This window comes from Sycon ciliatum, chromosome 2 (assembly GCF_964019385.1).
Source record: "Sycon ciliatum chromosome 2, ocSycCili1.1, whole genome shotgun sequence".
Lineage (NCBI taxonomy): Eukaryota > Metazoa > Porifera > Calcarea > Leucosolenida > Sycettidae > Sycon > Sycon ciliatum.
The window spans coordinates 1,041,603-1,069,387 of NC_088644.1; the positions used below are offsets into that span (position 1 = coordinate 1,041,603).

The window sequence follows — 27,785 nt, forward strand, 5'->3', positions numbered from 1 at the left end:
GGTTACAGGTAGTGTTGTTATGTGGGAATGGGGTAGGTCCCCGATGCGAGTAGTAGTCTTCATGTATGGCTGTGATTCTTGTCACCAATGATTATGTGGCAATGATTATGTCAGCAACACCTAAGTCCTTTTATGATCTCGGTCTGACAGAGCGGCGCGGGTGCCCGGGGGCCGGGGGGACGACATGGTGCAGACGCCAGACGTGTAGCGTATCACCAGTATAGTAATGACTAATGTATGACTCATGAGTAGATCGTCGGCGCGCGTCGTTCGTGGTCTCCGAGACAGAGAGCATCTCCGGCTCCTGCCATGTGACGCACGATTCCTTCAAAGATTAGCTAGCCTATGTCTATGAGTATGATTACATCGCTATTTGGTCAGCACCGCTCAGTCTTCCATTTCTCACGGCACAGACCTGTTGTCCGTTTTTGTCACCCTCCCAGGCTTTCTCATTTGTTTCAACCGTCTTCTAGTGTTGTTGAACAGTCCCTACCTACCTTTGTTAGTCGTGCATTATCCTTTCCAGTCATTGTTGCTCTTTCTCTCAACTACTAATCAGTCTGTAGTGGCTACAGCGCTCTCTCAGTGAGTAACAAGTTCAGCACAACGCTCTCCCAGTGAGTAACAAGTTTAGCATAACGCTCTCTCAGTGAATAACAAGTTCAGCATAACGCTCTCCTTCTCTCAACGACCTACGTATTCCAGTCAGGCTACACCGCCAACGTCTGAAGAAGATTTCACGGAACGGACAACTCACTCAGTAAGTAAAAATACAATCATGTGTTGAAATCCCCCTACAGCATTAGTATCACTGATAATGGTGATATAGCACACTGTGACTATGCCTACTCCAGAGCTATAATTGTAGGTCATCAGGCGGAGTGACACGGTTGAGAACTAGCGCTATAGCGGGTGTGCACATGCTTGGTAGAAACCAGCCTGACTGACCTGGTTGACATACCGGTAATAGAGAGGTTTCGACCCGCGTGATTTGTGCTCTTACGTGAACGTCAATTTTTTGCGGTGACGCGAGCTCAGAAAGAGCTTTCGTTTTGCGTTGCTTGTGAAGCACGCCGTTTCGCTGACGACAGGAGCGAAAACTTCAAAAAGTGAAAAAATTGATTTTTGGTGAGCTTAGAATTTGAAAGTAGGTTGAAGTTTTGTTTCAGTAGGGGTTGAGAAGTGTTGTGAGGCCGCGCCGATGATGGATCAACACCAACAAGCTGTTTTTGTTGCTGCCGTGGGACTAGGTGGCCGAGCTCTGGCCCAATCCGCTCAGTTCAAGACATCATGATGGTATGTTTTTAAAGCGGATGGGCCAGAGCTACTTGAACCACTTGAACTTGAACAGGGGACTCCTGATTTGAGGCAGAAGATACTGGACTCACACTGGCAGACATCGCGATGGAATGAGCTACGCTGAAACTAAGACGGGCGATTCGCCAACTTCTAGTACATGTAACTACATGTAATTACTTCCTCCTGTATCAGAAAGCAGAGTGACTTTCTTTTCCTTTCAATCTCCGGCATGTTCCATTGCGACGCATAAGTCGGGATTCCCGCCAGGAGGCCAAAGTCGCATAAACTATTATTTATAGCTAGTTTAGGCAAAATCGACAAAATCGAGTCAATAATCCCAACCTGATAGCAAGGCTAAATTTGCAAAAACTCGCGTTCACGTTGAACGTGAGTTGACCTCAGCTCACGTCAAGAACGGGAGTTTCGACGCCAAAATTTGCCACACCGACGTGAAATTTCACGGTGTAGTGCAGAACAACGTGAAACGAAACCTCTCTATTGGCACGGGTGTTTCGCAGTGGCCACTCGTCAAGATGGCGGCAAATCCGAGAGTACAAAAATTTCGACTCTGGCTATGTGCGCGGCGGATGCGAATCTCGCATGTGCATGCAAAATCTAGCCTTCTGCAGATCTGGGTAGAGCAAGTATGTTGGAACGACGACCATTTCCGAGAGAGAATGTGGCTCTTTTCCTCCCAACATTTTACTCGCCACGCTCTCCCTCCCAGCTTATTGGTACGAGTATTTGCTACCGAGTAGAAGTCTCCATCTTCACAGCAGGCCAGGCAAAATCGCAACGTTGAAATACTTTGCTCACTTGGTTTTTTGGTCCTTTGAGGTGTTGATGTGGTTGTTGTGTACAACTCGAAGTGACAAACTTGAGACCCCCGCGCCACAAAAAACTAAGGCGCGCCACAAAGTTTCGTTTGGCTGTTCAATGAAAGGACGTATGGAAGCAGGGATAAAAACTATCGTGGCTGCCAGCAAAACTCCTAGTAATGTAATAAACGGGGACGTGCCTTTGGTAATTCCGAGGAGAATGTACGCACGGCCATTCCACAACGAAGACGAAACTACGAGCTCAAAAACACTCCGATTTTCAAACAAACGACGCAGGAAAGAAGATATGGCCGCAGTGTTCCCGTGTGGCCTTCAAAACACCTAATTTTACTCCGATAGCGGCTGGTTCAGGGCAAATTCAGGCCCAATTCGACAGCGTCGTACCGCTCAGATTCGCCCAAAACATGAGGAAATGTACGGTAGACCCGAATGCGTACGCATTTTGCGTACGGGGACGACTGGCCAGAGTTCATGCACTGCAAACACCCGTGATTGGGTGTATTAGGGACCTTTAGCACCACGTTGTTTACGACGTAAGCCTGACGTAGGGCCATGTCCGGGTTCGGGGTACAATTTTATGGAAACAAAGAAAAATGATGGTACCTATGTACAGGGGATGGCCCACGCCTGGTATAAAGTAAACGTAAAAGAGAAAAAAGTAGTACAGTGAAATCGATCACAATAGTTCAGTTCCCACACAATACCGCTCCTGAGCCGGATCAGACCACAATCCTAGCCTCGGCAACCGCCAGTGCGGCAGAAGCAGAGACAAGGCGGTGGCAGTGGATCGGTCGGCGGGCACCCCGAAGACAGGCAACACTTGCACGCAGGAGGGCGAAGCTCAGCCGGGCACGAATCCAGGCCATGACAGAGGAGTAGGCTTCACGAGTCTTCTCGGACACCCCTCTGGTTCGGGGTCACGTCGCGACGTAGGATGTACGTTCATCAGGCAACGTTTTCGACGTAGAAAAGGCCTTTTGTACGTTGTGACAGGACGTAGGAATTTGCCTTTGCACTTGCACCAAGAGGGCAAGAGTTCAAAAAAACATCGATGTTTTGATGTTGTAGTTTTTGTTATTCAACCGACGAGGTACTAGGTACGATCGATCGAGAGGCGTAATTTTATTCTTTGCTATCTTTGTTTTGTGTTTCGGTATGGCTGCCGAGGACACGCAGACTAAGGCTGTGTGCCAGAAATTTCGTTTTGGAGCCAAGGAGGACAGTCATCAATTTGTTGAAAGAAGTAGTGGCAGCGTCGAGCAAAAAGCCCTTCTCTCGTGGCTCGCCGGCCTGGAACACTGTACTCCTGAATTTGGCAACTATATACCACGCCAATTGGAAGCCGGTAACCATCCGTACACTTCGAGATAGAACTCATTTGCTGGTGACTCGGACTAATTTGCGAAGTACTGTACAATCATGTAGTTTACTAAAAAAACAGTCTTTTCATCCACATTTCCCGCGAGGAACTTTGAAATCACGCGCGCCATTCTGCTTGTTCCTGTGGCAACGACGTCGATCCATAATTACGTCTCGCTAAAGGCTAGCAAGTATGCAAAACACGTATCGCGCACCCCGATCGACGTGATCAAGTACGTCAAAAGGCCTACGTTGTAATGTGGTGCTAAAGGTCCCTATTTGCTCACGTTAGCGACTGAATCATTCGATTCACTCCCCTAGACCCTGTCCTCGCACTGAGTGCTACATCTAATTATTCTTATCGGTCTAGTTAGCAACTGTGGATCGTTCAGTAGCGGTTCATGACCTGTAAATCAAAGTCCAAAGTTCAAACAGTGAGTTACTCCTTTGCTGCACCATTCCGTCGAGCAGCTGAATACCTTCTTGCAGGTGTAGGCCCTCCGGACTTCCACGTCAAGTTTCTTCTTTTTTCTTCGCTGCTACTTGAAGACAACGTTCAACAAAACGGCAAGGATGACTTTCTTCAATGCAGCTCTTCCCTTTAGACTCACTAACTGTAGTCGTGTTCGTCTATGAGAAGTTCAACGGTGACTTTACCCGTATTGCAAGTTAGAAACTGAATAGACCATTTTCAGAACTCTCAATAGATCAGAGAAGTTCATCATGTTTCCTACACTTAGGCCACCCTTTCTTTTTTCGTTGTTTAACGTCCGCACCCGCGTATCTTTTTGCCTCAGACTGGAAAAAAAAACAAGAAAGTAGTAGTACCAATAATATGCGAAGTTGTAAATACATGATTGTGTAGTTTCACAGTATGCCGATCATGACCTTAAACTTATAATCTTGCCTCCCGGGCATGCCTTTGTCTTGTGTTCTTTTTCTTTTTTTGTTGGCTTTTAAATATGGTACGGTGTGTGTCCTAGTAAAAATCCAGATGTACTCCATGCTATGTGCCTGTTTTGTTGGATTCATCAGGCATGTGCTCCAATGTACCATCAACTTGAAGAGTGTTGTTCTATGCCTGCAAGTGCCGTTAGACCCAGAAATATTGTATATATCACATGCTTTACTGGTCAAAATGTTTGATTGGGGTTTCCAGTTTTTGGAATGGGCTTTTGTTTTTTTTCCGCCCTCCCGCGTACCTTTTCGCGAAAAAAAGGACGTTAAACAATGAATTAACAAAGGGTGGCCTTAGTGAGAAAGAAGAGAAAAGTAGATCGTTTTCACTGTCATCAACGTATCTCCAGCAAGGAATGTAAGTTACAAGTGGTGGCACTCCATCTCTTTCTCTTCGTTTACTTCCCATATTTTCGTTAGTACTGTCGTCTCGTTGGTGTCCATCAGGGAGTCGTACTCAAACTTAGTTTGAGTACGACTCCCTGGTGTCCATCTTTGTCCTTGTCCCGTGTCGCAACGTGACGGCCATTCAGGGACCTACTAATTGACCTCTTGTAGACGAAGTACATTTCAGTTCTTTGTAACGAAGGTAGTCTTGACGAGCAAGAGCAGTTATAAATATTTCTACTTGGTCCGTTTCATCGCAATTGTCGCTTATCTATCGCAACTAAGAACAAGAGTTATTTTATCGCTCTGTAAAATTTCCAATACGCATAGTGAAGAAGCATGATACAGGATGCCTGTCCGCCACAATAAAAATAATTCAGCAATGGAATCTGATGAAGCAAGTCGAGAAAGGAAGCAAGGTTACAAAAAATGTGCAAAAGAAAACAGCGACGGAGCGCGTTCTTGCACTCACGCTTTAGTTTATCCGACTCTGGCTCTGTATCATTCGAGCTGATGTCACTTGAGCTGACATTTGCTGGTGTGTATAGCTGCTGGCGCCATGGCGTAGAGTATCTCTTGCTTTCTCCGCTTGGCGTATGACAGCGATGGGAAAGGAACAATCGTGGCTGTCACTCTGGCACTTGGAGGAACGTGGGCAGCGTGACCCGTGTGTCACCACTGTGTGTTTCAACAATGTTTTTGAATCAGGCACACATCCCTCTCCAGACAGCTGTCATACGCTCTGCTGGATACGCTGACCACGACTCTTGTACTGCAGCTGCCAGGTCGGACAATGTCTTCTTTGCCACCAATTCGCCATCAGTTTGCAGGCTTGCAAAGAGTGCCAGGTCGTCGCACTTGCAGTTCAAACGTGGCGACTGAGCTGGCTGGCCTGGCCGTGACTGTCACGCTCTCAAGGTCAGGATGTCGATTTCCCCTGCTACAGTTCCGGTCTTTGAGCTGCGTTTGGCTTTTCGCTGCAGTGAATGTGTGCATTCACTGCAGTGCATTCACTGCAGCGAAAAGTTCCCCACTTTCCCAACACAATCGTACGAATCGCGATGCCACTGGCGCTAGTCGCGATGGTTTTTTCTTTCTGGTCTCCTTTGATCTTGCCTTCACAACCTCCCAAACAAATGGGAGTTAGATATCGAGATCGGGCTGGGATTTACCTGTCAAAAGGTGCGTGGGAGATAAGCGACAATTGCGATGAAACGGACCAAGTAGTTGCGATCGACATGAAGATTTACTCAAATATCAAGTGTTCGCTGTAACCACGGTAACTGTTCGTGCTTGTCAAGTTGAAGAAGTAGCTGTTGTTCCATTCATTTTGTGTGGAGACCTTTCTTCGAACTGGCGTTTTCTTCTTGGTTATGAACGGTACGAGAGTTGGTGTTGTTTGAGGTGGAGAGCAGTATTCTTTCGTTGATAGTTGTCGTAGGCAGTTGTAGTAATGAGGTGTAACATTTGTCGGTGGTTTCTGTGGTTTTGCTGAAACAGGTAAATATTAATTGCAGTGTGTTGTGAAGATGTCCAGATGTCCCCGGGATGTCGTTCATTGATCAGTCGTCTTCACCTTTTTCAGCTACTGACACAGTCATTGACTGACGTAGCTGCATGTCCGTGGACGTGGGGTCAAAGGGTATTCCACTCTAAATATGGTGTTGGATATGACGTCATGATGAGTGTGTATGTGTGTGTGCGTACACATCAGTGCCAGCTAGTTCGGTTGGTGGGTACACTTATGCCTGATTGTGTTGGGTCTGCTGCATGATGGTGTATTGTTGTATCTGCCACCTTTGTTGGTTTCAGGGTTCATATACTTTCTATTTGAAGTATACATACCTGTTAACCATGGTCTGCTTCTGGCTAGATTAACTCTTGTGTAATCAATGGTGCTAGTGACGCTTATATCAGATTCACTCTGATTTAGCCCCCCACACTAGTAGCAAGTATTACCTTCACTGGGGGCAGGGGTAACTGCAGTTGGATCCCTGGACGGATACCCTGATGCCGTCAATCCTTTTTCTGTACCTTGTCCTCACCCACTTACTGAGGTGTGGTGAGCCCATAAGTGGGATCATTTTCAAGTCCACCCAGAGTTTTGGGGATTTCAGGGGGTGTCGGCCGTTGGGCGGTTCAATAGCCAATTGAGCCATCTTTCCAAGATTCCTTTTGAGTCTCTCTCCCCTCTCCCGGGGAGACCCACGTGACCAGTTTTGGCAGTGAGCAGTACAAGTACAAGTACGCATCAGTGTAGATACAAGTATTGACATGTGAGATCAATCTTGTTTGGATCATTGTGTATGTCATAGTATGGGAGTACTTGTTGTCTTTCTTACCTCTTATTTTCTGTCCCCTTGACTGTCCATCTGTATGTGTGTCTGTTTGTATCTGTCTGTCCATCTGCGTGTGTGTGTGTGCATGTGTGTGGCAGTCTGTCTGTCTGCCTGTCTGTCTGTCCTAAGTTTCGTTTGGCTGTTCAATGAAAGGACGTATGGAAGCAGGGATAAAAACTATCGTGGCTGCCAGCAAAACTCCTAGTAATGTAATAAACGGGGACGTGCCTTTGGTAATTCCGAGGAGAATGTACGCACGGCCATTCCACAACGAAGACGAAACTACGAGCTCAAAAACACTCCGATTTTCAAACAAACGACGCAGGAAAGAAGATATGGCCGCAGTGTTCCCGTGTGGCCTTCAAAACACCTAATTTTACTCCGATAGCGGCTGGTTCAGGGCAAATTCAGGCCCAATTCGACAGCGTCGTACCGCTCAGATTCGCCCAAAACATGAGGAAATATACGGTAGACCCGAATGCGTACGCATTTTGCGTACGGGGACGACTGGCCAGAGTTCATGCACTGCAAACACCCGTGATTGGGTGTATTAGGGACCTTTAGCACCACGTTGTTTACGACGTAAGCCTGACATAGGGCCTTGTCCGAGTTCGGGGTACAATTTTATTGAAACAAAGAAAAATGATGGTACCTATGTACAGGGGATGGCCCACGCCTGGTATAAAGTAAACGTAAAAGAGAAAAAAGTAGTACAGTGAAATCGATAACAATAGTTCAGTTCCCACACAATACCGCTCCTGAGCCGGATCAGACCACAATCCTAGCCTCGGCAACCGCCAGTGCGGCAGAAGCAGAGACAAGGCGGTGGCAGTGGATCGGTCGGCGGGCACCCCGAAGACAGGCAACACTTGCACGCAGGAGGGCGAAGCTCAGCCGGGCACGAATCCAGGCCATGACAGAGGAGTAGGCTTCACGAGTCTTCTCGGACACCCCCCGGGTTCGGGGTCACGTCGCGACGTAGGATGTACGTTCATCAGGCAACGTTTTCGACGTAGAAAAGGCCTTTTGTACGTTGTGACAGGACGTAGGAATTTGCCTTTGCACTTGCACCAAGAGGGCAAGAGTTCAAAAAAACATCGATGTTTTGATGTTGTAGTTTTTGTTATTCAACCGACGAGGTACTAGGTACGATCGATCGAGAGGCGTAATTTTATTCTTTGCTATCTTTGTTTTGTGTTTCGGTATGGCTGCCGAGGACACGCAGACTAAGGCTGTGTGCCAGAAATTTCGTTTTGGAGCCAAGGAGGACAGTCATCAATTTGTTGAAAGAAGTAGTGGCAGCGTCGAGCAAAAAGCCCTTCTCTCGTGGCTCGCCGGCCTGGAACACTGTACTCCTGAATTTGGCAACTATATACCACGCCAATTGGAAGCCGGTAACCATCCGTACACTTCGAGATAGAACTCATTTGCTGGTGACTCGGACTAGTTTTCGAAGTACACGTACAGTACAATCATGTTTAGTTTACTAAAAAAAGTCTTTTCATCCACATTTCCCGCGAGGAACTTTGAAATCACGCGCGCCATTCTGCTTGTTCCTGTGGCAACGACGTCGATCCATAATTACGTCTCGCTAAAGGCTAGCAAGTACGCAAAACACGTATCGCGCACCCTGATCGACGTGATCAAGTACGTCAAAAGGCCTACGTTGTAATGTGGTGCTAAAGGTCCCTATTTGCTCACGTTAGCGACTGAATCATTCGATTTACTCCCCTAGACCCTGTCCTCGCACTGAGTGCTACATCTTATCGGTCTAGTTAGCAACTGTGGATCGTTCAGTAGCGGTTCATGACCTGTAAATCAAAGTCCAAAGTTCAAACAGTGAGTTACTCCTTTGCTGCACCATTCCGTCGAGCAGCTGAATACCTTCTTGCAGGTGTAGGCCCTCCGGACTTCCACGTCAAGTTTCTTCTTTTTTCTTCGCTGCTACTTGAAGACAACGTTCAACAAAACGGCAAGGATGACTTTCTTCAATTCAGCTCTTTCCTTTAGACTCACTAACTGTAGTCGTGTTCATCTATGAGAAGTTCAACGGTGACTTTACCCGTATTGCAAGTTAGAAACTGAATAGACCATTTTCAGAACTCTCAATAGATCAGAGAAGTTCATCATGTTTCCTACACTTAGTGAGAAAGAAGAGAAAAGTAGATCGTTTTCACTGTCATGAACGTTTCTCCAACAAGGAATGTAAGTTACAAATGGTGGCACTCCATCTCTTTCTCTTCGTTTACTTCCCATATTTTCGTTAGTACTGTCGTCTCGTTGGTGTCCATCAGGGAGTCGTACTCAAACTTAGTTTGAGTACGACTCCCTGGTGTCCATCTTTGTCCTTGTCCCGTGTCGCAACGTGACGGCCATTCAGGGACCTACTAATTGACCTCTTGTAGACGAAGTACATTTCAGTTCTTTGTAACGATGGCAGTCATTGACTGACGTAGCTGCATGTCCGTGGACGTGGGGTCAAAGGGTATTCCACTCTAAATATGGTGTTGGATATGACGTCATGATGAGTGTGTATGTGTGTGTGCGTACGCATCAGTGCCAGCTAGTTCGGTTGGTGGGTACACTTATGCCTGATTGTGTTGGGTCTGCTGCATGATGGTGTATTGTTGTATCTGCCACCTTTGTTGGTTTCAGGGTTCATATACTTTCTATTTGAAGTATACATACCTGTTAACCATGGACTGCTTCTGGCTAGATTAACTCTTGTGTAATCAATGGTGCTAGTGACGCTTATATCAGATTCACTCTGATTTAGCCCCCCACACTAGTAGCAAGTATTACCTTCACTGGGGGCAGGGGTAACTGCAGTTGGATCCCTGGACGGATACCCTGATGCCGTCAATCCTTTTTCTGTACCTTGTCCTCACCCACTTACTGAGGTGTGGTGAGCCCATAAGTGGGATCATTTTCAAGTCCACCCAGAGTTTTGGGGATTTCAGGGGGTGTCGGCCGTTGGGCGGTTCAATAGCCAATTGAGCCATCTTTCCAAGATTCCTTTTGAGTCTCTCTCCCCTCTCCCGGGGAGACCCACGTGACCAGTTTTGGCAGTGAGCAGTACAAGTACAAGTACGCATCAGTGTAGATACAAGTATTGACATGTGAGATCAATCTTGTTTGGATCATTGTGTATGTCATAGTATGGGAGTACTTGTTGTCTTTCTTACCTCTTATTTTCTGTCCCCTTGACTGTCCATCTGTATGTGTGTCTGTCTGTCTGTTTGTATCTGTCTGTCCATCTGCGTGTGTGTGTGCATGTGTGTGGCAGTCTGTCTGTCTGTCTGTCTGTCTGTCTGTCTGTCTGTCTGCCTGTCTGTCTGTCCATCTGTGTGTATCTGTCTGTGTGTCTGTGCTGTGTACGCATTGTCCCTGTACAGACATGTCCAGTGAACAAGTAGAATTGTTTGCTGAGGCGGTACGGCAACCGGGTGCCACAATGGAAGATCTTCAGGATGCTGTGCCTCCTGAGCAGCCGCAATTGTCCTCCACATCACGTAAAGTGAGATGGGAATCACCATTTATGACATCATACTGGGGGAGAAAACACTGCTACTCAATGGGAGTAAGTAGAGTGTTGCTGTACAGCGTGTGTGTGTGTGGGGGGGGGGGGGGGTTCTCTTTGACACCTGGTCTTCTTGTCTGTACCATTGTCAAGTGATTGTTGTCCAGTGGGAATCGTTGGTGTGACATAACTTTACAAGATGTGCAATTGCTGCAAGCTTCTCTCAAGCTGGAATAAAGTTATGGCAATTTGTCTGGTTTGGATCGCTGATCCCTGAGGTCAATCAGTAGGTTTCCTAACCCCTAACGGCATTGTACTGAGAGTATTGTTGCTGTCGTTTTTGTAATTGTCAAATCGTTTCTTTCTGTTTTGTATATCACACAGACAATGCTCCTTTTTGTGATCTGCTCGGAGGGTCTGCATTTGGGTGAGGATTTCCTCTCCACTATTGTACACTACATATTTAGTGTACATAGTGTCGAAGTGAATGAGGAAGAAGCAACTGAGGTAAGTTGTTGTGTTCTTGATTGTTACAAGACTCAGCACTGTTCAGTTTTTGTCAGGGTTGTTCTTTTTGTCTGTGTGTGTGTGTGTGTGTGTGTCTGTTTTTCTGTCCGCTGTCTGTCTGTCTGTCTGTCTGACGTTTCACTCCTTTGTTTCTGTATCCCTGCACTGTACTATGTATCCGTCTGTCCACAAGCCCCAAGATCTCGCGTCATTGGGATGTTCAACTAACTGTGTGTCTGTCACGTGTGTGTGTGTGTGTGGGTGCGTGGGTGTGTGTGTGTGTGTATGTGTATGTGTGTGCGTGTGTGTGTGTGCGCGCGTGTGTGTGTGTGTGTGTGTGTGTGTGTGTGTGTGTGTCCCCCGATTCCCCCGATTGCTGAGCAGCGAGGGGCTTGCCAATGTGGAGATTGTGGGCGTTGGTTTCGCAGCAAGGGTGGTCTAGCTGTTCACCGCTGTTCCGCACCTCAGCCTCAGCCTCCCGAGCCCCGGCAAGTCTATGTGCAGGATGCCTGCTGTGCTGCGCACTGTGATGTGTGTGCCCGCTGCTTTCGGTCTGTGCAAGGCCGCGGTCGTCACCGGTGCTCGAGGACTGGCCCGCGCCCGACTGCCCAGCAGCGTAATTCGTTCAGCCATGTATGCGTGTGTTCTCGCCGGTTCCGTTTGCCCCACCATCTCCGGCGTCATCAGGCTGCGTGCTCCATCTTCCTCTCTGATGCCCCTCCGGGGCCCACGTGACCCCTGTGGCAGTGGCTCTACAGGACAGGACAGGACAGGTGTGTGTGTGTGTGCACGCATGTGCCTGTGTGTGCATGTGTGTGTATGTGCGTGTGTGTGTGTGTACGTGCGTGTGTGTGTGTGTGTACGTGCGTGTGTGCGTGTGTGTGTGAAAAAAAAAAAAAAAAAAAAAAAAAGACCAAAAATAGGGATTCACTGGCCAGAAAAAGTCACTTCAAATAGCTGTATGGTGTAGACCAGGCTGAATAGTGACGGTCAATTCTTCAGCCTTGCAAGCTGTTGAATGGTGCAATCCCAGCACAAGTTGCTATGGCTTCTGCCGTAGCATTGCTATCATCGCCTCCGGCGATGGGCGTCAAAGGTCAAAGGTCAAAGGTGTGTGTGTGTGTGTGTGTGTGTGTGTGTGTGTGTGTGTGTGTGTGTGTGTGTACAGGACAACTGGACACTACTGCACTACTGTGCAGCGTATGGAAATGATCGACTAGCAAGTATACTCATCGGAAAAGGAGCTGATGTCAATGCGCCGGGGCGGAGAGGGGTAAGAACTAATGTAGGTTTGCAGCGTACGGCAAACCGTAGTTGTCGCTGACAACCGAGCAGCAGGCAAAAGCCACGCGCGTTGCTAGGCGCGCAACAATGGGGGTGTCTGGCATGCAATGGCGGGCAGCCGTACTGGGGAAAGCCCAGTCCGCAGTACGAGTACGCCCATATGCGCGGGCGAGACTACCCCATATTTGCATAAAGGTATCAGCGCTACTAATGCAATGTTTACTACAAGCAGGGCTCATGGCGCCTAATCTCTATATTAGGAAGCAGTTCCTTTCATGGCACGAAAGGACTCCAGCGCGCGTACTAAGCCTCAGCCAAGGTACAGTACTAACCGAGTATGCAAGATAGAACAGGCGGTGTGGCGGAGCAAACATACCACGTATGGAAGAGGCAAAGTCCCCGGATGCCGCCCGGTCCACAATGACAGACACCACCATGCTTATATGGGAAATAAGGTGCGAGAGCCCACCAGGTAAGGCGGGCCGCATAAGCACGTGGCAAGCGCAAATAGCGTAAGACGTACCCACGAAGCCACAACGCGAGAGTACGGCAGCATGAGCAGAGTACGAGAGTACGATGCCGGATCAACGCAGGGCGGACCAAGGTGTGGTAGTGCCACAGCACGAGGCACCTCAGCCGTTGGAGGTGGCGAACGCAGGGACAGCATCAATATTGGCAGCTAGCAGCAGCAGCAGATAGGCGTGATTTTTTTCTTCAAGACTAGCAACGAGGAGCAGCAGGCAACCCTTGTTTCACTCGTGATTGCTTAATCACATGTCAAAAACAACAAAAATGCAACCCCATTCTATGGTGCTATGATGTGTGTGTCTCGGGGGGAGGGGCGATAAGTGATAGTTTAGAGTCTGGTTGTCTCAACTGGATTCTCAGTTTCTATGTTCCTACATGTCTATCTGTCTGTCTGTCTGTCTGTAAGACAATCTGTTCATTGCTTCTGCATGTGTGTCCTTCTGTTTGTATGTCCACGTGTGTATGTACATCTGCATGTGTGTGTGTGCATGTGCATGTGTGCGTGTGTGTGCATGTGCATGTGTGCGTGTGTGTGCATGTGCACCCGTACGTGTGTGTGTGCGCGCGCGTGTGTGTGTGTGTGTGCGCGCGCGCGCGTGCGTGTGTGCGCGCGCGTGCGTGTGTGCGCGCGTGTGTGTGTGCGCGCGCGCGTGTGTGTGTTCTCTTTCTCGGACTCTTCCTGACTTTTCTTTCATTCTCCTGGGTGGTTACCAACAGCCAGTGTATGCCGGAGTATGTGGTGTGGTGTGTGTGTGTGTGTAGAAAAAAAAGAAAAAAAGAAAAAGAAAAAAGAAGAAAATGGGGAAATGAAAAATAGGGATTCACTGGCCTGAAAAAGTCACTTCAATCAGCTGTGTGGTGGATACCAGGCTAAAAATAGTGGCGGTCAATTCATCAGCCTAGCAAGCTGTTGAATGGTGTAATCCCAGCACAAGTTGCTATGTCTAACATAGCTGTTCGCTATCATCGCTTCCGCGATGGGCAGGTCTGAGGTCTGAGGTGTGTGTTGATGTGTTTCTAGTTGTCCAGGTCTGTGTCGGTGTGTGGTTGTAGTAGTTAGTGTAATGGTTGTATAGCAATACTCATCACATAATCGCCATTCTCTCTTTTTTCTACAGATGCTATGGACTCCACTTCACCTAGCAGTCAACGGTGCCCGGATCAACGTTATCAAGGTGATGCTGTCACATGACAGAGACGGTGTCACCTTGGATACCACACTGCAGGACAGTGTAAGTATTTGATTGTGTGTTGTTGTGAAGTGAACCAGTCGGGAGATGTCCTATCTAGGACATCGCACTCTGATTGGTCACCAGTCCCAGGGTTGTCATGGAAGCGTCGGTCGCGCACACGCGATGAAAAGAAGTGCTGCGTGAGCATTTCTGAATGTATGTGGAGGATGCACGATCGTAATGGCGATGGATTTATTTCCGAATTGGTCAAGTTTGAGGGAGTAGGCGGAGAATATCAGAGATCGGCGGGGATTGAGGTAGTGTATATTCGATTCGCCATCGAATACCCGACCGAATGGCCGTATTCGTTTGGGGAGTTCATGTAGGGTTTCTGGTAAAGCGATTCGCTTGCCAGTTCCTTTGTCCAGACGTAGAACCTACTCCACAACTAGGAAAATAAAATTCCTGAAGGCAAGATACGAATCTCGACTCGCTTGAGGCAAGCCGCCAGGAGAACGGCAACTTTTGAGACGAAAGGCCTTCGTTGCGTTTGTTTTGAGTGCGATATGTTCATCTTCCTGGGACGCGACACAAAGTTTTGAGTCACGTGTCACGATTACTAGGGATATCACCGTATTTTTTTCTTTCGTAGTAAACCAAGAAAACTGTTTGTTTTTGGGAAGAACTACAGTACAGGAGTTAGCACAGAAAATTTGGATGAAAAATCTTGAAGGATACCAGAGATATGAGGCGTCAAAGTCATACGCCAACCTTCATCATGATGTATGCGGAATGCCATACTGCTGTGGCACCAACAGGGTTTTCCGGAAAGCCTAGCAAACGCTTAGCAACATTACAATATTGTCAGAATGCTATGAAATCTGGCTTGTAGGTGCAATATAGGTGCAAAACAGGCTGGTTAGTCCTAATGTTGACCAAAATATAATATTTCGGCAAGCGATGACCAATGAGAACGAGCGCGGCGCCCGTAGCAACCACCATAGCAACAATGCTAAATCCATTGAACACGAGTTCCATTACTATGAAATTGAAGTGAGCACTGATGGCTATGGTTGTATTATACATGTACAAATAATAAATACAGCAGTTTGGTCTTCAGATGCCCAACTTAACTGCGGCAGTCACACAGTTGATCAATCATGTACACTCGAACGTCTCTTATCCGGGCACCTTGGGACCGGGCACTGCCCGTATCTCAGATTTGCCCGTGTCTCAGGATAACTCACCTACCATGTATGATATCATTTTTTGAAGAAGTTTATTTGGCATGTATTGCACATGTTGAGGATACAAAGGGAACCCATTGATACAAATGTGTGGATTACATAGGTTGGCAGTGAAACATAAGCACTTCCACACACGGAAAAAAGTTCAAAAACCCCAAATTCGACTCATTTGTGCTATGGGCCCTCAAGCTGAAGGTGCCCGGTAGAGAGACGTGCCCGTATCTGAGGCGTCCGGATAAGAGGCGTTTGAGTGTACATTTACATGTACATTTACATGTAAAATGCACAATAGTGGAATACGCGTACAATCCAATCACTGACGCGATCCATGTCAGAGCACCACTCCATAGCAATTTCTTTCTGGTTTCAAGGCGACGAGTCTAATACAAAATCATAGCTCACTTTGTCGCAATAGCGAAAGTCTCCGTCAGGTGCAATCTTTCACTAGGGCCAACAAATCATCTGAAACACTCCCAGCGCTTGAACATATTGGGTCCAGAAATTCATTCATTTTGGGCTACCAGGAGGTGAAAGTCTTGAAAGCGCGATGAAGAGCGATCCCCCAGCTCGAGAAGAAAGCACTATTCTACATAATTCGAGGTTGCTGAACACGATGGTGGGTGTTTCCTGGCCGTGTACTCCCTCCAAACGGATGAAAAATCCAATTGAAAACTACGCTCACAACTAAAAGCTCAAACTACAGTTGCCCAAGCAAGTGCGGCACCAAAACGAGCAGGAAAACCTCAGCTATCAAACGCACCTGTCCTCGACGATAGCCCTTCCGATTACTCTCGATATCTCTTACATCACACGTACGCCACACTCAGAGGACAGATTATTGCTCTTACTCCAAAGAGAGTCTCAAGAAGAAGGCCACAAACAACAAGAATGCGTACAATAATGCATGCAGGCATGCGCAACCTGCGCAGTCCGCACCCCGACGACGCGTACCCAGCATACACGTGCCAAAAGGGGCACATATCCTCCAAAAGGGCAGGGACAACATACGGCCACATGAAAAAAATGCATCCTCTCCTGAGGATGGGAGAGAAAAAAATGAGAAGAAAGACAGGAGAAAAAGAAATCCAATGTGAACAACATACACATGCGGATACGCAGGGCCAAAACAGTAGGATACATTAGTAACTCCGGACAACGGGGGAAAAGCCAAAGCAAAGGGGTGGAAAGAAAACAGACTGAGCCCACCCATAGAGGGAACTGCCATACTTTCAGGCGTGGGCCCCCGGAAAACAACCACCTCGCCCTGGTGCGAAGCCAAGGCAAACCGACGGTACTGCGAAGACCGCGGCGGCTGAACCGGGTGACCAGTCATCTGACAGCACAGGAGTTGTCCGGAAAACTATCACGCAGCCGATTGGGCTACGAAAACTCACAGAGGGACACACACAGAAAGAAAGAAACACGGACTGACACAAACATCTCAGCAACACTAGGAGCCAAAATTCATACAAGAAAAACCACAAGAAGGAATGGCAGAACAGCAACGTTGACCACGCCTACGGATACATGGGCAGTCTATCCATGAGGACACCAGATAGCACACAAACAAATCGGTCACCAATACGCAAACAAAAATTAACATAGAAAAACCACAGGGCGCTACCCTGAATAACCACAAGCCTCTAACCTGAAAGAACCCACAGGCCTCTAACCTGAAAAAACCCACAGGGATTGAACCTGAATATCACGAGTGAAACACATCCGCTCACGAAACACAAAAAAAACACCGTCCTGAACCCCACTGGGACGCACAAAGGCCAGCCAGCAAAACACGGAAACCGAACACCCGCAAGGGGAACCGATAGTGCGATACAAATAAGTGCCGGATCCCACCAGCCCACCAGGCAGACCGTGGCTCACCATGATCGGACGCCCCCTAGGTGAAATGGAGAGACCCACGTGCCAAAACACAAAGACCAAACAACACGCTCACAGAAATATTGCCACCCGGACCGTCAACAAGAATCTCATGAGCATGTTACACCACTGGGCGACAGCCATTCCACATGAGCGGGACAACCAGGCGGAGCACTAAAACGCTCGACACAAAACATGGATACGAGTAAAATGAAAAAGAAAGGACATGTACCTGAAACTGGAAACGACGGAGTAAGAGTGTCACCAGACTCACCACATCGAGTAAATCGATGGGGACATCTACCAAACCAATCGATTGACACAGGATCGGAGCAATCCAACCACAACGCAACGATGTGCACCAGTGCACAACACAGGGCGAGTACGCAAACACGAGCAAAGCTACCCATGGCCATGCTGACTACCAAGCAACACGATGAGCATGCACGACAGCACGGACAACAGAGAAGGTGTGAAAACACAGTGCACACGACCACTCGAACAGCCAGAGGCCGGAGGGCGACAATGTACACTGGTTCAAAACACCGCACGCACAACGTCTGCCACAATCATGTACTAACAGGAGCGAGGCTCGAACGAGGTACTTGTACACAAGAGAACAACACGGGACTTCAATGCCACGAAGCGAAACAATTATTTTGAAAATCCCAAATCGAAGACTAGTACCAGGAGAACTACGTACAAGGTACAAAACATTACGCAGGGCAGACAAAGCAGGCTCACCTGAGTAGGAGCTCCGACGTCAGGGTTAAGCAGATGGAGCAAAGCGGAGCCATGGCAAGGACGCGTGGAGAAGGCAAGATTTGAAGCCACGGCGAAAACGAAAACGATCTCAGGGTCGTGGGGAACGATGCCACTAGCTGGGCGCCAGTTGTCGTCGGTGGATTTTATGCCTCGACGATAGCCCTTCCGATTACTCTCGATATCTCTTACATCACACGTACGCCACACTCAGAGGACAGATTATTGCTCTTACTCCAAAGAGAGTCTCAAGAAGAAGGCCACAAACAACAAGAATGCGTACAATAATGCATGCAGGCATGCGCAACCTGCGCAGTCCGCACCCCGACGACGCGTACCCAGCACACACGTGCCGAAAGGGGCGCATACTAGGCCTAGCCCAAATTTGCTTGGGGCGCTTCGATATTTTGCCGGCAAATTTTGCCCGATCACTTTCCATATTTTGCTCGGCATTGCATTGCCCTTCGTTTCCGATATTTTGCTCCATTTTGCTCCTGCTTTGTGGCAAAAATGGCTTCGAATGAACCGTCTACTTAAAAAAATGTCTTTGGTAAAAGTGGATGGTGACTCTGATGAGGAAAGCAAAACTTATAATGGTGTTAGTATTACGGATTTTGTAGCATGATATCAAATTTATGTACCCCTGACAACCTGCACGAGCTATTTCAGCACGACGTTGGCCCCATGAAACCAAAGAAATTTGAATAAAATTGCCAAAACACACCCGGATCCTCCTCTGTAAATTCGATATTTTGCTCGGAATTTGCCAGCATTTCGTGGGAAATTTCGATATTTTGCTGGAAGCATTGCCGGCAAATTTGGGCTAGGCCTAGCACATACCCTCCAAAAGGGCAGGGACAACACACCAACTAACTTTCAACTTTGAAAAAGAAAGCAGGACAAAGCAGTTCGAAAAAACTGCAGCGAAGTCCATGGTACGGTGCCACCGCTACCATGCTGAAGTACGTGACCCGCGTGAAGGCTGTTTTCAGCTGATTTGCCACGTATGGGTTTTTTTTGACGGATGCCGGATGGGAGTTTGAGCTCTCACTCAGACCTGGTTTCTGGCGCCCCGGGCCGTTCGCAACTCACCCTGATGCAGAGTGGCCAGTGTTGCCGGTGCAACGGCAACGGCACCTGAGTCAGGTGTGACTGCACCAAGGCTGGAGCTGCCTTCCGTCAAAGAAGGATCGTTGTAAAAATTCCGCCATCCCTTCTCGTCCCCAGCCGGACCTAGCTGTCAACGGCCATCGACAACCTACGGTGCAGGACAACGCTACGGGAACAGTTCTAACCGTACAATGCGATGATGCCAGCGTGGATGCCAGTGCAGCCACAGCTCTCACCGCCACCCTGCTGGCAGAATGTCGAGATCCCGTACCCGTAGATCTACCGTGCAGCGGTGAGGTGGCGGCTGACCATGAGGCCAATCAATCCACTCGATTTATTGGCGATCAGACCGCTAGCGCCGCCTCAGACTCCCAACAGTTTGCTTGGAGAGCACTGGATCAGCTGCAACCAACCACCGTGGTTACGGAGGGCGGAGCGGACGAGCCTCCTGCCGGCGCTCAGTCGGACTCCCAGCAGTATGTGTGGAGGACACTGGACCAGCATCAAGCACGCACAAGTGCGTCCCAGGAAAGCCCTGTGCCCACCCCAGAAGAGGTCGACCTCGTAGCCAATCTGGATCAGAGCCAGCTGCAACAGACCCCGACACACTCAGATCAGGAGCTGGAGGAAGGCCCACGGGATCTCCCGAATTTCCCTACTGCCCCCACTACAGGATTCCTTCTGGGCGAGCGTACCAACTTGGATTCTGTGCAGGCTGTGCAAGACGTGTACGAAGAAGTGGTACACTGTAGACCGAATGCAATGCAGGTACCCCGAGGAGCCACTGGCAAGCTCTTTGTATCCCACCTCGCCAATTACATTGTGTGCTTTGGAACCAGTGGGCCATATGAAGGCATAGCTCTGAAAGTAGCCATGGTCTTCCAAATGCTGATGCTGCAGAAGCCGCCAGGTCCTGCAAAGAAATCCGCAGATATCCTGCAGCGCCGCCTAGCAGCATGGCACAGAGGGGACCTACACGACCTGCTGCACGAATGCCGAACGATTCAAGAGGAGCTCACAGCACCTAGCCGGCCCCACCGCGGGGGTAACAAGGAGAAGGATGATGCACGCCACTTTGCAAACCTGGTGACAAGTGGGAAGCTATCCAACGCCCTACGATCGCTAGTCCCCAACGGAAATGCTGGAGCCCTGGCGCTGGGTGACAGCATCGGTGACAAGTCAGTGCAAGAGGTCCTGCAAGACAAACACCCTGACCCTGCGCCCCTAGCCACGGAGGCCCTGATACAAGGTGTTCCCCCTCCTCAGCCTCACCCGGTCAGGTTCTCTGGTCTCAATCGTGACTTGGTGAGAAAGGCGGTACTCAACACGCATGGCGCAGCCGGCCCGTCAGGTGTAGACGCTGAGGCATGGAGGTGGATGTGCACAATGTTCTCCGATGCGTCTGACTCGCTATGCGATGCGCTGGCAAGCTCTGCTCGACGTGTGGCGACCGAATTTGTCGACCCCCGATCGCTGGAAGCGTACTGTAAATCATGAATATGTAACGAACAAGTAAATCTAACGAGTTAACGAGCAAAGATTTGTCGTTATTTTAAAATTCGTTAGCAAAAGTCGTATGATTTGGGCCTCGCACGATTGAAATCGATCATTTCACATTTATGGCATGCAGCGCGTGTTCAACAGATCGTAACTCGGTCAATTCTCAACAGAATTCAACAATCGAAAGATCTAGATGATAGCAGAGACGCTCAGCAGTCGGCTCGAACAACTCCGAAGTCTCTCAGATGAATTTTGACGAAGCGGCAGGAGATCAACAAATTTGAAATTTTTACGCTCTTACGCTGGATAAATTTCATTTTCTTTATTCTCCTGACATCGAGTAATACTGTGATGGACAACAATGAATGTCCTTGTCGAGCAATCCTAGTATTATTGCATCTGTCTGAGAAAATCGTTAACTTTTCAAACCGTTAACCTTCGAAAATCAGAAAATCGTTAACTTTGCGGGTCGTTAAAACGAGAGAGCTTGGAAGCTCAGGGCCCTACGCTATGCTTTTTTGCCTTGATGACCTAGACAAAAAAAAAGCATAGGGATGTTATAAATTCTTTAAAAAATCCTTTTTTTAAGACATAACCTGGGATTCGAACCCGCACTATCGCGCGCCCTGCATGCATCCCCCGATACACTTCGCATACATACTAATTCTTCCAAGTTGTTTCACATTGTGATCTTGCATTTGAAAGCCCTATTTGAATATGCATTGTGGCCAGCCGTCTTTGATGGCACGGTACGGTAGGGGATAGGTACGGGACAGGTACGATCGAGGGTAATACGACACCGTCTCCCGTACCGTACCATCAAACACAGCTGGCCACATACAGCTGCCCGCAATATTCAAATAGGGCTTTCAAACGCATGATAATAACGTGAAGCAACTTGGAAGAATGGGTATGAATGCGAAGTGCATGGGGGAATGCATGTAGGGCGAAAGTGCGGGTTCGAATCCCAGGATATGCCTGAAAAAAAGGAGAATTGAAAAATTTATAACATCCTATGCTTTTTTGCCGTTAGATACGGATAGCGCCAGGCGTGACACAAACAAACAAACACACAAACAAACAAATACCAAATTAAAGCTGTGTGGACCCTGGCTAGCGCCAGACGTTACTGAAGTAACGTCTTCTGCATAGCTACGGGAATAATATGATTTACAGTACCTGGCATCCCGACTCATCCCCCTCAACAAGAAGTTAGACCCATTGGGATTGGCGAGGTGATGCGGAGAGTGGTGGGCAAGGCCATCCTGTACGTAATTGGTCAGGATATTCAAGAGGCAGCTGGCACCCTTCAACTCTGTGCAGGCCAGGACTGCGGGATCGAGGCGGCGATGCATGCCATGCAGCAAGCGTTCGACCACGAGGATACTGAAGCGGTCTTAATGGCAGATGCCACGAATGCGTTTAACACGCTGAACAGGGAAGCATGCCTGCGCAACATGCGTCACCTATGCCCATCCCTGGCGACAGTCGTTATTAACAGCTACCGACAACCCGCAAAGCTGTTTGTTGGGGGCAGCGTCATCATGTCGGCAGAGGGCACCACCCAAGGCGATCCCATCGCGATGCCGATGTATGCACTGGGCATTCTGCCCCTCATTCGTGCTCTCTCGGCTGAGGGAACGATCCAGATGTGGTTTGCAGACGACTCCTCCGCGGGCGGCAGAGTCCAACGACTACGCGCTTGGTGGGATATTCTGCGACAGAAAGGACCGGCATATGGGTACGCAGCAAATGCTGAGAAATCAGTCCTGGTTGTCAAGGCCGGTCACCTGACGGAAGCTGAGGACGCCTTTGCAGGGACCGGTGTGCACATTACCACCGACGGCCACCGGTTTCTAGGTGCTGCACTCGGATCGACGGAGTTCGTCCAGAGCTATGTTTCCCAGAAGGCAAACGAGGGGAAAGACGAGATCGTGTCCTTGGCCAAGATTGCCGAAACCCAGCCACAGGCTGCCTATGCAGCATTCACGCAAGGCCTGAAGCATCGCTGGTCCTTCCTGTGCAGAGTCATGGAGTGTGCTGCTGAAAATCTTGGCCCTCTGGAAGACACCATCACCAATGTCCTTATTCCTGCCCTGTGCGGTAAGCCAGTAAACTCACGTGAGCGAAGGGTCCTTGCTTTCCCATGCCGTGAAGGAGGCCTCGGCTTAGTCGACCCCACCACCTTGGGCGACCAGTTCCGGGCATCGGCAGCGATAACCTCGGCGCTCGTCCGCAAGATTCTGGACCAGGACACCCAGATTGGCCATGTGCTGGACCTGGTACGGTCCACTAAGAGGGAGGTGGCAAGTCGTACCCGCACTTCAACGGCCCAAGCAGCCAAAGAGTTCATCCTGACGCAGAACACTGATATCCAGCTCTGTGTCGGTCTGGCTGCGGAGAAGGGTGCGTCGGCTTGGCTGACCTGTAGACCCCTGAAGGCCCATGGCTTTGCCCTCTCGAAGGGTGAGTTCCGGGATGGCCTTGCGCTCCGCTATGGCTGGCCGCCAGCCCACCTTCCATCGATCTGCCCGTGTGGTGCATCGTTCACCGTCGCCCACGCCTTGTCGTGCTCTCTGGGTGGGTTTCCCTCACTGAGGCACAACGAGGTACGAGATGTTACGGCTGGTCTCCTCAAACGGGTCGCCAACAACGTCACCACTGAACCACACCTGCAGCCGGTAACTGGGGAAGCATTCCGCTACCGCTCTGCCATAACGGACCCCCAGGCTAGGCTGGATATAGCAGCGAGTGGTGTCTAGGGTGGGCGTTTTGACCGCACTTTCTTCGACGTACGGGTTTTTAACCCTTTCGCGGCTTCAAATCGCTCCACCTCAGTACCCTCCTGCTACCAGCGCCACGAACGGGAGAAACGCCGCTGCTATGAGGAGCGTGTTCGAGAGATCGAACATGCAACTTTTTCACCTCTCGTTCTCCCTCAACAGGCGGCATGGGCAAGTCGGCAACAGCCTGCTATAAGCGGATTGCCGGGCTCCTGTCCGACAAGACGAAGGAGCCGTACAACCGAGTAATGGCGTGGATTCGCTGCCGACTTGGCTTTGCTCTGGTTCGCTCCAGCATGGTTTGTTTGCGTGGTGCTCGGCGACGCCCCATGCGCGTCAGCGATGTGGCGGATGCATCTGCTACCTTGGCCGTTGCCGAGGCCCGCTGCCCTGTGTAACTGACTGCAAGTGGTTCCTAAATCAGTTCCTATTCCTCATTGTTGCTTCTTTTTTCCCCTCTAGTTTTCTTTTACGGTATTATAATTTCACGGAGAAGGCGGAGAGCCCGAACGTGTGCAGTTTTATGTTTATTATTTGCCATGGCGACCCCCGTAAGTCCAAATAACTGGCAGGGCAGGGTTGCGCCTTTTTCTTTCTCCTCGGAAAAAAACTTCTAGTCCTGAAAAAAAATTTGTCACGTGTCTGAACTCCCTACGATTACTATGGGAACAGCATAGATGTATGCTGGTTCCGTGATGTCCTATCTAGGACAGCTCCAGGACTGTGAACAGTTTCTACTCATCCTTCTCACCTATCCTGCCTCTCTTTCTCCCTCTGCACCTCGCTCTCTCTCTCTCACGACTACCACAACTCTCCTCTCCTCTCCTATCCTCTTGTCAGAAAATGTGTACCAGTTGTACAATACCGTACTCGATGACATCATGCGTACATTATCGCCACGTGGTCATAATAATATTATTCACTCCGTGGTTCAATTTTTTTTGAAGAATTTTGAAATCAGTGTGTGAAGGAGTAGACTGTTTGGAGTTTGTTGAACGAGTGAGGAGTGAAGGGTTGTTGTTGTTGTTGTAAAGAGTATGCAAAAGACATGCTGTTGTTCCTGACGTGGAGCAGGCGCTGTGACGCCTTCCTCTCGTCGTGGATATTTTCGTTCGAGTAGAAATCTGTAAAAAAAAAATGAAATTTGTCGAAGCATGAACTGGAGTTTTTACTGTGGATGCCTGGAATAGCAATGTTGCTGAGGAAGGCGAGACTTGTTCAGTACATGTAAGTCGTCTTGTGGAGATATTGATTTCGTCTCGCTGTAGATTATGTCCTTGGCCTTCGCTTCGTTGTGTTTTCGTTTTTGTAAAATTGGAACGAATTTTCTCAAAATTGATTTTCTGTTGTTCCTGTGATGTGTTGCTGAGTTACTCAGGGCGCCAGAACAGCGTTGGACATAGCCAGGGAATACAATCAAAAGGGATGTGTGCAGTTACTGGTGGATCACGAGAGTGCGAAGGTATGTACAGTAAACTTGACGAGTGACTGAATTTAGATGTACTGTGTGTCTACAGCAGGGAGTCGTACTCAAACTAGGGAGGTGACACGGCACAGAAATCCGTGTCACAGGGGTTGACTCGCACCCGTAACCCCTCGTTGTTATTTTTGGAATAGTTCAGTCCAGTCCAGTCCGAAAGGTTATACTCGGATCGACTCGCCTTCTGTACTTCACCTCCAAGCGTGCAACGCAAGACCCGCAAAGTATGATTTTTCTGTGGGGAACGATTTTGCCATTGATCAAGTTTTTATTGGAGTGCTCAGGCATACTACGATTGCTGAGACGTCCCGAGCACGCTTGTTCAGGTTCTATATTTTTGACGAGCCGGTCCTACAGCCCCCTACATTGTATCTAACGATGTAGGAGCTGACAATGTAAGAGGATTTCCCTGGCAATAATGATGATGATGGTGTGACTGCTGCAGGAAAAATGCTGCCTGTTTATGACAGTATGACTAGATGTACAATGTAGCTCTCTTGTATGGTACTTAACCCCTGCTATAAATGTGTTGTTTAGGAAGACTGGTGTATTGAGCAAGTCATAAAGTAGAAATGGGGCAGATATGAAGTGGAAATGGTATTGCCTTCTCCCCCTGGCCCCGGTTCAGTTAGCTTCAATACTAGTATTCCCTTGTCAATAATAAACGGCGAGGGCACAGGAGGAGAAAGACGAAAACAAGACTCGACAAAAAGACAACGGGAAAGACTCCCGGGAAAAGACTCGAAGAAACAACCAAGAACAAGCAGTAATATTGCGACGACAAATCGTGACGACCAATCAGGGACTAATACGTACAGAACACATGACCAAGACCAAGACAACCAGACCACGGACGAATCGTAAGTGGATTGGGGTACAAATTTATGACTCTCTGCCCAGGTCAATCTGGTCGTACACTGCCGCGTTCGGAGTTGCCAAGGGCAGCTACGTGATTTGAAAACTCCGTATGGCGGAACCCAGATGCGCATGCAGTTTCCGTAAGACTTTCCGTAGATCGACTACGTTTTTTACTAACGTAGTTACGTTATGCGGAACCGCTCTATTACCATTGTTCAACTGTTCATAACAGAGTGCCTTCATGGTTGTGCTCCCTTGTGCTATGGTGCTGCACCTGTCTAACAACACTATGTTATGCTTCCTATGTTTGGTACCTTCAACCGTAGAACGCTTCAGCGGCAACTGACCGTCCACCTGAGACCTTCCAATCCCAGTATGTGTACGATGTGTGCTCTTGTAGAATCAGCTTTGTGAGCAGTTTTATTGACGTGACCTGATGGAAAGTGTTGTTAGGCCCAGGGACTGGTAAACCAGAGGTACCTGCATCTGTTCCCGGTGGGGTTGATAGAAAAGTGTTTTTTCTTTGTTTGTGCATTGCACTCAGCTCTTCTGAATACCCAGTGCTGTGCTGTATCATGGTATTGGTTGCATGGAGAGCAAGCAACATAAGAACTTCTGGACTGCTTGCTTTATAATGCCTGGTTGTGTATTAGTCATGACCAGGTTCTAGCGGGTACTCCGACATCTTTTTTTCTTTTTTTTATTCATTTGTTGTTCATCCCGGTGCTTATGGCACGTCCTCGGATTGGATACATGTTCTTTGAAGTACATCGCTGGCTAGTGAATTTCGCCGCACTTAGTAAAATACCGTAAAAGCCCGTGTATACGCCCACTCGAAAATACGCCCACCCTCCGTGTACACGCCCAGTCAGGGGAAGTCAACACTTTTGTTTCAAAATAGCACCCAGGTACTAGTATGCCGGCAACACCAGTACATGTACAGGTGCTGATACCCAATACACTGCTATCCCTATTCCAAGTATACGCCCGCTTCCAAAATAACGCCCGTGCCCTTGTATACGCCCAGGAAATCGAGGCTGCTATTCTATACGCCCGGGGCCTATACACAGGCTTTTACAGTAGTGCCCGGCGATGCGTGACGGAAGCACTGCGAACACTGTGCAGTGCCTTGGGGCATGGCTCTATTAGTGTTCTATTCGGCACAGATATACCAGTTCCAGTTGGTGCCACTGCAGTGCTGCGCAGTGCAGTTATATCGTATCTCCTGGCTGGATAAGAGAGGTTCTGCCATACCAATATTATCTATGTCCTGGCTCAACACACTGATGCTCGCACTCCTTTGTGTTCTTTTTGTTGTTGTTGCTTGAGTGAAGGTTTCAAAAGAATTTTGAGGAAGTCAAGATTCTTGGCAAAGGTGGCTTTGGCGTGGTCTTTCAAGCTCGCAAAAAACATAACAGGCAGCAGTATGCTATCAAGCGTGTGTTGCTGCGAGAGGGGTGAGTCTCTCTCTCTCTCTCTCTCTCTCTCTCTCTCTCTCTCTCTCTCTCTCTCTCCTCCCTCTCCTCTTTCCCCCTCCCCCCTCTTCCTCTCTCTCTCTCTCTCTCTCTCTCTCTCTCTCTCTCTCTCTCTCTCTCTCTCTCTCTCTCTCTCTCTCTCTCTCTCTCTCTCTCTCTCTCTCTCTCTCTCTCTCTCTCTCTCTCTCTCTCTCTCTCTCTTCCTCCCTCTCTCTCTCTCTTCCTCCCTCCCTCACTCTCTCTGCTCAATGCAAATCAGTTGTACATAGTTTGTGATTCGTGTGATAGTGTGCTAAATTTGTCCGTGCTATGCGAAATCCTTTTTTTTTGTCATTGCCCTGTGTAGAATGCGTTCGAAAGTGATGCGTGAAGTGGATGCCTTAGCTTCATTGGACCATCAGAACATTGTGCGTTACTTCAACTCTTGGGAAGAGAGACCACCGGTGGGCCACATATTTGACGACGATGACATCGGTGTTGAAAGTGGGGATGGTCTGGATG

At 48.7% G+C, this 27,785-nt stretch overlaps 2 protein-coding genes across 3 annotated transcripts in view; both read left to right on the top strand.

Annotated features, from left to right (window-relative positions):
* Positions 1 to 27,785, top strand: part of LOC135808180 (eukaryotic translation initiation factor 2-alpha kinase 3-like) — a 156,197-nt gene that overhangs the window by 114,246 nt on the left and 14,166 nt on the right. The window lies entirely within an intron of this gene.
* Positions 386 to 27,266, top strand: LOC135808182 (serine/threonine-protein phosphatase 6 regulatory ankyrin repeat subunit B-like). The gene is made up of 7 exons (XM_065321336.1): positions 386 to 760; positions 10,576 to 10,760; positions 11,085 to 11,207; positions 12,376 to 12,480; positions 14,138 to 14,251; positions 24,850 to 24,933; positions 27,144 to 27,266. Exons 2-7 carry the CDS (start codon positions 10,578 to 10,580, stop codon positions 27,159 to 27,161), a joined length of 627 nt encoding a protein of 208 aa, XP_065177408.1. The 5' UTR covers positions 386 to 760; positions 10,576 to 10,577; the 3' UTR covers positions 27,162 to 27,266.